Source organism: Lissotriton vulgaris, chromosome 8 (genome assembly GCF_964263255.1).
Source record: "Lissotriton vulgaris chromosome 8, aLisVul1.2, whole genome shotgun sequence".
Classification (NCBI taxonomy): domain Eukaryota; kingdom Metazoa; phylum Chordata; class Amphibia; order Caudata; family Salamandridae; genus Lissotriton; species Lissotriton vulgaris.
In genome coordinates this window covers 63,639,094-63,650,882 of record NC_141696.1, presented here as the reverse complement: position 1 = coordinate 63,650,882, position 11,789 = coordinate 63,639,094, and the positions used below count along the sequence as shown (strand labels likewise).

At 48.3% G+C, this 11,789-nt stretch overlaps 1 protein-coding gene across 1 annotated transcript; it reads left to right on the top strand.

Moving 5' to 3' along the window:
- The first annotated feature begins 10,505 nt into the window (after positions 1–10,505).
- LOC147693393 (olfactory receptor 56A5-like) lies at positions 10,506–11,471 on the top strand. Its single transcript, XM_086935957.1, has one exon. The coding sequence runs from the start codon at positions 10,506–10,508 to the stop codon at positions 11,469–11,471; it is 966 nt and encodes a 321-aa protein (XP_086792083.1).
- The last annotated feature ends 318 nt before the right edge of the window (positions 11,472–11,789 follow it).

Below are 11,789 nucleotides of genomic sequence, written 5' to 3'. Positions count from 1 at the left end.
TGTAATTGCAAACGGCAATTCATCAATTTGAGGCAAACGATCACACAACAGACGACAGCACAAAAATGTATTCAGTGTACCCAGTGATCCCAAAAAAGGTAATATAAAAGTGTGCATATGTAGCAAGACAACAAATTAGGTAGTAGCATGACAAGGGCAACCATTTCCCAGGAAAATCTCATCCATTCTCGGATTTTTCTTTCAATTGAGGTATTTATATTCTAAAATGTGTAATGGGATAAAGCGAAGTACAAGGAGCTTTTTCTGCCTGGGACCCTCGATGCTCTTAACCTGTCCTGGTTCAGTGAGTGTTCACTGGCTTACTTTGACCAGGGAGCTCCCGGTCTAACTCTGGAAGTCGGACCTCCAGGGCTTTTCAGCCATATGGGCCAGTGGGGCAGGCCGGCTCATGGTTTAGAATGGCAAAGTTGACTCTTGTGGGTGAGTCGGTACCCTTATGCAGCTTTTTACCAATGTTGCTCAAACTTCTGCAAACTTCTGGAATTTCTTTCTGAAGTTCCTCTTGGGGTCCAAAGTGTCCAACAGACAATCCAATGGTCTGGAATCTCCAAGATGGTCCTTGAAAGGTTGTGACTTCAGTTCCCACAATCCACTCTGACAAAACTCCTTACAAATCCACTGGACGCACACCAGGCTGGGGAGTCTTGGTTGGTATGGTCCAGGTGAGCTCTGTTAACCTGTAGATTGCAGGGAGTCTACTGTTTTTCCTCTTGAAGCAAGGTACATCCAAAGAGCTGTAGTCCCAGATAATGCAGCAGGCACAGTCAGTCAGAATGCAGGGCCTGATGGTGCAAATCAAGTTCCAGCTTGGCATGCCTTTTCCTTTCTTTGTTTCAAGCAGCAGATCTAAGAGCCTCTGCACCTCTCATCTATTTATTCAGTGTTCTCTAGATTCAAGCAGGGGAGCACTGCTGTCCAATTAGGTGCAGGTCAAACTACCCAGAGCATGACCATTTCCTCCAGAGTGTGGCATATTCTTCTCCCAGAAAGCACAATTCCTCCAAAATTCTGTATGGCTAAATCTCAGCAGAGGAAAAAAAGAACTAGTTAAACCAACTTCCAGTATGGCTAATTTCCATAGCTCGCCTCCCCCTACCATCTGCAAATTCCTGCCTTAAGCCCGCCTTCTGGCTGGGTCAGAGGACTGGGTGGTAGATGGGACTAGCATTCCCTGCCTGTCCTATCCCCATTTGAAGCTTCATGCTTTACAACCCCTCCCCTCTGCTCTGTCAGTCCTGTGTAGCAAAGCTCCCTCTAAAAGATAGCCCCTCTATAGGTGAACCACTTATCACCTCATCAAAGCACCCTGGCTAATCCTGTTCACTGTGACCAAGGTCCACAACGAGGGGTATCCAGGCAGGTCTCCTTCGCCATTGGTCTGAAACTTTGACTTTGCCCAAGTCAAGCATGACCAGATGAACCAAGGGGGTGCTATAGGTTTCTAAGTGCCAAATAGTGCTAGATCTTTAAAAATTCATATCTCAGTTTTCTTACATTGGATTTTTGTCATTTTGGTGTCCTTTTAAAGATACAACTATTTCCTATGCTTAGGAATTGGTGTGAGGTTTTTATTGTGTGTTGTGTTTTAATTATTTACTGTATTGGTTCTTCTAAATGCTTTACATATCCGTCTCTAAGTTCAGCCTGCCTGCTCGCAGCCAAACTACCCAGGGTTGAGCTTGGGAATAATTCACTGAGACCTATTCTGAGCCCCAGACTGTGTGAGTGGCCTTATTGCCAGTGGTAGATACATATATACCACTACTAATAACCCACCTTCAAAAAGTCTGGATAGCAATTATTCCACAAGTGCAGCAATATTAAGCATGTCTAGTGTCCTGCAACTGAATGGCTTCCAAATCATGGATGCACTGTAGAGATATTTACTGTGCTGGGCATTATTCAATCAATCAATCAATCATAGCATTTGTATAGCATGCTACTCACCCGGAGGGGTCTCAAGGCGCTTGGGGGGGGGGGGTCTGCTACTACTCGAAGAGCCAGGTCTTGAGTTGCTTTCTGAAGGAGAGGTGGTTCTTGGTCCGTCGTAGGTGGATGGGGAGGGAGTTTCATGTCTTGGCTGCCAGGTAGGAGAAGGATCTTCCTCCGGCGGTGGCTCTGTGGATGCGTGGAATGGTGGCGAGGGCGAGGCTGGTGGAACGTAGCTGGCGGGTGGGAGTGTAGAAGGTCAGGCGGTTGTTGAGGTACCTGGGTCCCAGGTCGTGGAGAGCCTTGTGTGCGTGGGTGAGGAGACTGAACGTGATCCTCTTGCTGACGGGGAGCCAGTGCAGGTCTCTCAGGTGTCAGGAGATGTGGCCGTGTCGGGGGATGTCCAGGATGAGTTGAGCGGAGGCATTCTGGATGCGTTGGAGTCTTTTCTGAAGTTTGGCTGTGGTTCCGGCGTAGAGGGTTTTCCCGTAGTCCAGTCGGCTGGTGACGAGTGCCTGGGTGACCGTCTTCCTGGTTTCGGTGGGGATCCACCGGAAGATCTTTCGGAGCATACGCAGGGTGTTGAAGCATGACGACGAGATGGCGTTGACTTGTCTGGTCATTGAGAGGGAGGAGTCCAGGATGAAGCCCAGGTTACGTGCGTGGTCCGTTGGCTTGGGGGCGGTGCCCAGGGCAGGCAGCCACCAGGAGTCGTCCCAGGCGGAGGGCGATGATCCCAGGATGAGGACTTCCGTCTTGTCTGAGTTCAGTTTCAGGCGGCTGTTCTTCATCCATTCGGCGACGTCTTTCATCCCTTCGTGTAGGTTGGTTCTGGCTGTGGCGGGGTCGTTAGTGAGGAAGAGGATCAGCTGGGTGTCGTCGGCCTAGGAGATGATGTTGAGGTTGTGCTGGCGAGCAATGGCTCCGAGGGGGCTCATGTAGACATTGAAGAGGGTGGGGCTGAGTGATGATCCTTGTGGTACGCCGCAGATGACTTCGGTGGCTTCGGATCTGAACGAGATGATCGATTCCAGTGCCTTCTCTTGGATTCCGATGTTGTTGAGGCGCTGCACTAGGGTGCAGTGGCAGACCGTGTCGAATGCTGCGGAGAGGTCCAGGAGGATGAGGGCCACTGTTTCTCCATTGTCGAGCAGGGATCTGATGTCATCTGTGGCTGCGATGAGGGTGGTCTCGGTTCTGTGGTTGGCACGGAAGCCGGACTGCGAGTGGTCGAGGGATCCGTTCGTCTGTTGACGGTCTTCTCGATGACCTTAGCAGGAAAAAGGAGGAGGGAGATGGGACGGGAGTTCTTGAGATCGGTGGGGTCCGCTGTTGGTTTCTTCAGGAGGGCGCTGAACTCGGCGTGCTTCCAGCTCTCCGGGAAGGTGGCGGTGTTGAAGGAGGTGTTGATAATGTCCCGGAGTTGGGGTTCGATGATGGAGTCGGCCTTGTTGAAGACGTGGTGGGGGCAGGGGTCGGTTGGTGATCCGGAGTGGATGGTGAAACATCCACGGGGGTGGTGTCTTCGGTGCTGACCAGAGTCCAGGCGCAGAGGGTGGGGGGCGTTGGCTCGGTGGTAGGGTGCGTGGTCTGTGCGTCGAAGCTGTTGTGTATGTCGGCGATCTTGCTGTGGAAAAACGAGGCGAGGGAGTCGCAGAGGTCTTGCGAAGCAGTGATGTTGTTGTTTCCGGCGCTGGGGTTGTAGAGCTCTTTGATGATGTTGAAGAGTTCCTTGCTGTTGTGGGCGTTGTTGTCCAGTCGTTCCTTGAACGCTGTCTTCTTGGTGGTGCGGATCAGCTGGGGGTGTTTGCGGGTGGCGTGCTTGAGGGCAGGCATGTTGTCTGTGGTCTGGTTGTTGCTCCGGGCTTTCTCGAGGGTGCGGCAGTTCTTCTTGGAGTTCTTGAGTTCATAGGTGAACCAGAAGGCTTTCTTGCTGCCGGTTTTGCTGGGATGGGTCATCAGTGGTGCGAGGTAGTCAGCGCAGATGGTGATCCACTGTGTGAGGTTGCTGGCTGCTTCGTTGGGGTCCGTTGTGCTGGCAGGAGGGTTCTGGCTGAGGCAGGTGGTGAGCTGGTTGTCGGTGATCTTGTTCCAGCTCCTGCGGGGAGCCTGTTGCGGGTGGTGGTGGGTCGTGGTTCTTCTGAAGCTGAACTGGACGCAGCTGTGTCGGTCCAAAGAAGTCCGGTGGAGTGGCTGAAGGAGATGTGCTTGCTGGAGGAGAAGACGGGGTCAAGTGTGTGGCCGGCGTGGTGGGTGGGGGAGTTCACCAGTTGCTTGAGTCCGCGTTTGGCGAGGTTGTCCAGCAGGGTGGTGGTGTTGGTGTCGTTGTTGTTCTCCAAGTGGAAGTTGAAGTCCCCTAGGAGGATGTATTCGGCAGAGGGGAGGGCGTGTGGGCTGATGAAGTCTGCTATGTCTTCGCTGAATTGTGTGCATGGTCCCTGGGGTCTGTAGATGAGGGTGCCTCTGAGAGTCGTCTTGGGGTCGGTGTGTATCTGGAAGTGGAGGTGTTCAGTGGCGGTGTGGGTGTCGTCGGAGTTGGTGGTGATGCGGATGGTGTTCTTGTGTACGATGGCGATGCCTCCTCGGGTCTGGTTGATGCGGTCCCTCCTGGTGATCTTGTACCCGTCCGGGATGGCGATGGCAATGTCGGGGGCTGAGGAGGCGTTCATCCAGGTTTCCGTGAGGAAGGCGACGTCTGGTGATGTTGTGTCGAGGAGGTTCCAGAGTTCCACGGCGTGTCTGTGGACAGAGCGGGTGTTGAGCAAGATGCACTTGAGGTGGTTCTTAATGGTGCTTGGCTTGGCGGGTGCTGTGCAGGTCGTGAGGCAGGGGAACCGGCAGGCTTGGCAGGTTAAGGGTCCGGGGGTGCGTTTCGGGGTGGCTCGGTAGCAGGCAGGGTTCCGGCCGGCATTGAGTGCGTTGAGGGTGGCGGCGTCACAGGTCCGTCGTGTGGTCTGGTGTCGGCGGGGGCCAGGGGTCCTGGCGCTGGGCGTGGTCCAGGTGCGGACGGGCGCAGACTTTGGCGCGCCTTTGGCGCCCAATCAGCGCGCTCGCTGCGCGTCCGCCCGGTCTTCATTTAAGGCGAAGTGGGAGGGAGGAGCAGCTGGGAGGCGGGGGCGGGGAGGACACGGAAGAAAAGGGGGCGGGGCGCGAGATCACGCCGGTGGGAAGCAGGGAGCGGGGTTTACACCAGGGGAGGTAAGACCCTAAGCACATAGGTAGAAATATAACAAATAAAACAGCAGGGTAAACAGCGAGTGACAACAAGGCAAAACAGGGAAAAAAAACGGCAGATCGGCACAATGAGCAGCAGCAAGGGGGCACACACACAGCTAGGGGGCCGTGCGGCGCGGGGGTGTCCTGAGGACAGGTCACATTATTAGTTGTCCTTCTCATTTACTGATTGCCATTGGTTGCACAATGCTTCCCTGTGGCTCACAAGAAAGGGGCCGATCAAGGCAGAAGCATTTATGTTGACACTGATTCCATTGATTGCAAACCTGCGGGAGAAAGAGGTGATCCAGAAGGGGAAAGGATGGGACCTTCCACTTCAACCACACCACTGAGCAAAAATGCCTAAGTCATGAAGAGGCAGCTGCTGGAAAAAAGTGAAAATTATACTCATTTTATGAGCTTGTGGTTATCAGAAGCAAGAACAATTCTTGTTGGGATGATATAAAAATCTGTGCTGGGGTGAATGCAAAAGATATGTATTTAACAGAAGCTTGGAAATGTGTGGTTAGAAGAAATAGAATAACTTGTGGTGACATTTTGAGTGTTGAGGATGTAAATCATCCTCCAAAAGGGTGGATATTCTGTCCACATGATTCATAATTTCTAAATTCGGCAGACATGTGTCACTTCACATAAACCTGTGTTAATATGTTAAACCTTCCAGATGCTCAAAAACAAAGTAATGCACTGGTTGAAGGAAAACAGACCACTGGGGCTGGACGGGTTGATAATAGGGGCAAGGAGGATCGACTGGATTGGGTACACCAGTAAAAACTTGGGGGGTGACTGTATTATCATCAATTTTCAAGACCCCAGGGTGGCTGGTTGGATAACAAGGCAGGGATGGGGTACAAGTAGTGGTGGAATTGGCATTGTGGATCTTTCTTTTTTTTACCCAAGGCAAACATGCTTATTAAAAGGTGGGCCCATGAATCTAAATAGTTCCACCAATCCTCCGTTGGCAAGGATTGCACCCCCACCCTCTACCCTACTGCAATGGCAACCCCAAAATATTGGTTTAAATTATAATAATCTGGAAGACACCCAATGTTTGAACTGGGGATACTGACCAAAGCTTAACATAAGGGGATGCCTCTCACACCGGAAGCCATGTTGGGTCCCTGAAACCCCGGCATTGAGTACTGATGTTGTGTTGAAGGTAACAGAAGACGATGTAAAGGTTGCATCTGTAGAGGAAAATACCGGGGATTTAATGCAAAACATGAGTGGTGAGGTGTTAATGGAACAAAATATTGTGGACTATGACCACAACTTGGGAGATGAGGATGGTGGTCAATTGAGTTCCATGGGATTGCCCATTATTGATATAATGGGTAGTGATAGCCCTGCTCTGGGAAGTTTTGTATCTTGGAACATTGCAGGATTGGGGAGTAAGTTGATGTTACAATCATGGGCCGACTTCATTAATGGGTTTGAACTGTGTTTCTTTCAGGAGACTTGGGCCTGTGATCCTATTTTCCTCCAAGGCTACCTAAATTTTTCGATTCCGGCGTGTCGAGGTCCTAGGGGCAGACCCAAAGGAGGCCTCACAGTCTGGATTAGACAGAGTTCCGAACTTACTGTGAAAATGTGGGACTTGGGCTGCAGAGATATTCAAATGCTACGAATTTCCTCAGTAGAGTGGGGTGTGATAGATTTATACAATGTCTATGCCAGAGGTTGCAATAATGGGAGTTCCCCCACTTTAGAGGCTCTATCTAATTTTCTGCAATCAAAGTCCCTTGGGAACAGAATAGTAATAGCTGGGGATTTAAATAGGACTTTTGAACCTCTAGACAGTACCGAAAACCCATTAGGGCAGGAAGAGGACAATCTATGGGGTGTTCCCTCCCTGAATCTTGCCCCTGTCAAACGTTGGTCAAAAGATATTCTTTCCTTAAATGCTATGTGTTTAGAATATGGGATGCGTGCCCTCAATGGTAGAACAAAGGGAGATAAGGAAGGTGTGTGCACATATGATAATGGCCATAATAGAAGTAGGATAGACTACGTTATTTGTAGTCTTAATCTTTGGCAGGGGGTTTGTGACATGGAAGTCAAGGGCAGGATAGAAAGTGATCACAACCCTCTCTGCGTGACCCATACCTGGTGGAAGCACACTCAGCCTAATCTACATGCTAGTAATGGGTTGCTCCCAGATATGGTGAATAATATGCGTAGATTGAAATGGCCCTCGGTGTTGGCGAATGCAGCCTCCATGGATTTTATTGGGTCTGAAGTGGACAAAGCAATTGTTTCCATGGAATTAGCCAGTGCCACACTGCCAGGATCTAGGGCGATCACTGAAATCCATAATAATCTTTTCGTCACCCTAAAGCCATACTTTATGAGAACATGTAAGGGTAATCGCACAGCTTCCTCTAAACCAGCAGGGTGGTTTAACCAACAGTGCAGGGCAGCCAGATTAACACTGGGTAATGCTATCAGAAGCAGGGACAGGGTAGCAATCAAAACTGCCAGGAAGCAATATAACACTAGCATTTCCTTGGCCAAAAAAGACTGGGATGAGAAGCATTGGGAGGAACTGAAGGAGGCCTCTGGAGCAAAGGATTCCAGGCTTTTCTGGAAGATAGTAAAGTGGGGCAGAGGCGGTACCCCAAAAAAACCGGATAATAATGTCGCTGAATCCGACTGGGTGAATTACTTTAGGCCCCAATATGCTGAGACAAAGGAGTGGGGTGGTGGGGATGTAATCTTGGCTGTATTTCCCAAGGATGATTTGTTTTCCGCCAAGGAAGTTGAACTTGTAATTAGCTCCGTTCAAGGGGGCAGGGCCCCGGGATTAGATGGGATACCCTCGGACATTTTTAAAAATGATAAAAATAGGTGGGGCAGATATGTGCTCCTATTGGGGAACGCAATTGCAAAAGGTGCGCAAGTCCCAGAACAGTGGAAGGGAGCCATTATCATACCCGTCCACAAAAAAGGAGATCGATCCCTTCCAGCTAATTACAGGCCCATAAGTTTGATTGCCACCGTCCAAAAAGTAATTGGGAAGATGGTGGTAAACAAACTTATGGACTGGGTGGATGAAAATGATTCTCTTTCCCCTTTTCAGGCAGGCTTTCGGAGGGCTACCAGTACCATCGACCAGGTGTTTCGCTTTACTATGTTACGGTGGGGGGACGGTTCTTCTTGGTGGGGGCAGCCTGTATGTCGCTTTTGTCGACCTGCGGGCTGCCTTCGACCTAGTCCCAAGGGGTAAGCTCTGGGCAGTGTTAAGTAAGATAGGCATTCCCGCAGAATTGCTAACTTTAATTATGAGGTTGCACGAATGCAATTTCGCCAAAGTACAGTGGGGGACAAATGGCCAATCCTCAATTGACTTCCCTGTGGAGCGTGGGGTGCGCCAAGGCTGTGCAATGGCGCCCTGGCTCTTCACATTATATATCAATGGGATAGTCAGTAGGATGCAGGACGCTAGTGTGGATGCGCCTTCGTTGGCGGGCATCAGGGTTCCGATCCTGATGTTCGCTGACGACACTTTGATAATGTCCAAAACCCCAGCTGGATTACAACGGGCCCTGAATATTTTTGACGACTTTTGCCAGGAGCATGGCCTGGAAGTAAACATAGGCAAGACCAAGCTGATGGCTTTTTCCCGAGGACAGAAGCCTCGCCCTAGGATACATTTGAATAATATTGGGCTTGAGGTCGTAAGGGAGTTCACCTACCTAGGGGTACAAATCGCAAGTAATTATGGTTGGTCCCACCACATAGAAAAGGCGGTCTTGAAACATCAGCAAATATCGGGGGCCTTACGGGTGGAGCACAATAGATCCAAAACTAAACCCATAAAACCTGTCCTCGCTGTATACGATGCTAAGGCAATAGGATCGGCCTTATATGGGGCGGAGCTGTTTGGTTTTGACAATTTAACTTCATTACAGAAAGCTGAGAACAGGTTTCTTAGGGGTATTACGGGACTGCCCCAGAGTACACCATTAATCCCTCTTAGCCTCGACCTGGGAAGAAGATCGGTAACCGACCGAGCCAGACTGCGTCCCATCTTATTTTGGAGGCGACTTTGGTCCACCCCTGAAATTAGGCATTATGGGGAAGGCTTCCTGGCAATAATCAAGATTGATACATTCCATAAAATATCATGGTTGGAAAACCTAAGGGTATTGCTAGGTGAACTAGGTCTTTCCAACCTTTGGGACAATCCGTCGGGGGAAGTGTTCCCAAGTAAAAATACACTTAAAGCACTATATTGGGAATGGATAGACGAGAGGCTTTGGAGAAGGGTTAAATCTGACTCAATGGGAGGTCGCTTTTTGGAAAGTAAAATGTGTCCTGCACTAGAAAATTACTGGGACAGTATAACTGTTCCTATGGACAGAAAGTTGTTCTTCCAATTAAGATCTGGTTCCCTCCCGTTGAGAGATCTAACAGGCAGGTGGAAGAGTTTGAACACCCAGTGCTGCCCAGCGTGCGGCGCAACTAAAGAAAGTGTGGGACACTTCCTATTTGCTTGTAAGGCTTATGCCTCCCCAAGAAGGGTTTGGTTAACTTCTATCTGCAAGAACCTTGGGACATCCAGTGCAGCTGAGGCGCAGAGAATTATTTGCACTACTTCTGAGGAGCCTATTGTCATGGGAATAGCAAAGTACCTGGGGTGGGCTTGGTCCATTAGGCGGAGAGCTCTTTCTGTTTCTCCTAATGTTTCTTGATTATGTTTTACTTGTATAATGTTTTGTTTTATAATGATTAAGCTTGTGCAACTGTTTTAATGTATTGGATGAAATGCCTTGACTAAGTGTGATGTTTTTATAAATATGTATGTTGTGCTTTTATGAGTCTATAACTCGAATAAAGCTTTTCTACCGCTAAAAAAAATATGTTAATGTCCATATTATTATGTTAATGTTCATGGTAAAATAATTCCAATACAACAATCACATTCCTGGGATGATCATCGGGTACATTTATGTTGGTATTCTGGTGATGAGGCAGCATCAAGGGACAGTGTGGTACATATATGTAAAAACCTAGACAAAACAAAATACAATCAGTCCACAACAATCAATATTGCTTTTACAACAATGTGATCAAGAATTACAAAACCAGTATTGTCTACACCCACTCTATGTTTTTCAGTGCTGGTTTTAAGAAACCTTCACCACTGTTGGTCTCAACATTGGTTTACTACCGTTTCACAAAATGTACTGCAGATATAAATTTGAAACAATTATGTAAAAATTGAGCACTTAACATGGAGGGAACTTTCCAAATAACCCTGTATTGGTTTGTTTTCTCTCTATTTTCTCCACAGATACTAGCTTGCTGCTTCTCCAACTATGGTCGCTATCAATGCTACCGCACCATTTCAAATTCAGCACTTTTTACTGATTTGCTTCCCGAGCCTCCAGACCTGGCAACATTGGTTGTCCATCCCTCTTGCTCTCCTTTTATTCCTAGCAATTGGTGCCAATGTGACAATCCTGGCAATCATATCAAGTGAGCAGCATCTCCATAAACCCATGTATCATTTCCTTGCATTTCTAGCAATCTTAGATCTGATTCTGTGCATGTCCACCATCCCCAAAATCTTAGGCATTCTCTGTTTTAACTTAAGGGCCATTGATCTGCCAGCCTGCTTCTTCCAGATGTTTCTCATGAACTGTCTTCTCTCAATGCAATCTGCTACGTTCCTTTTCATGGCATTTGACCGCTACATGGCAATATGTAGCCCTTTAAGGTATTCTTCTGTCATCAACAGCAGGTTTGTTGGGAAAGCGCTTATGCTTATTATGCTCAGAAACATTGTGTTATGCTTACCCTATCCCGCGTTGGCCGCCAGACTTCAGTACTGCTCCAGAAATAGTGTCAAACATTGTGTGTGCACCAATGTAGCAGTGACATCCCTATCTTGTGATGACACCAAGCTCAATAAAGTCTACCAACTTGTTGTTGGTTTTGGACTTCTAGGAAGTGACTTCTTGCTAATTTGCCTTTCCTACTTCATGATTCTCCGCGAGGTGATAAACCTGCCAGGGGAAAGGGCTGCAGGGAAGGCATTCGGTACGTGTACACCACACTTAATTTTGATTTCATTTTTTTACACAATTCTTTTGGTTTGGATTTTTACAACCAAGATGGAAGAACTAATCTCACCTGATGCCCCAATTCTACTCAATGTCCTTCACCTTCTTGTCCCACCAGCGATGAATCCAATTGTGTACAGTGTGAAGACCAAAGAGATCAAACAGAGTATCATGAAACGGATAAGGAGAAGAAACACTAATATTAAAAGGATAAAATAAGAACACAGAGGTGGATGATGTCAATGTAAAGAGATTGAAATATCCTTTATAGTAAGCACAAAGCCAAAACCCTCATCCCCATCACTTACGAAACCCGATCTAGGGTACAGAAGATGTTAATTTTCTTCTACTTACCATCAATTATTTCGCTGACGGGTTGGAGGTGTGGCACTTTGTTCAATTTGTCATGTAAAGTGTTCAAAGTGACCTTGATTTGATAAGTTTCATTTAATCTAGGGTTTTGCGAAACACATCAGTACCAAGGAGCAAGTGCCAACTCCAGAGCTGTAGAAGCACCAAACTCCAGATATGGGTGCT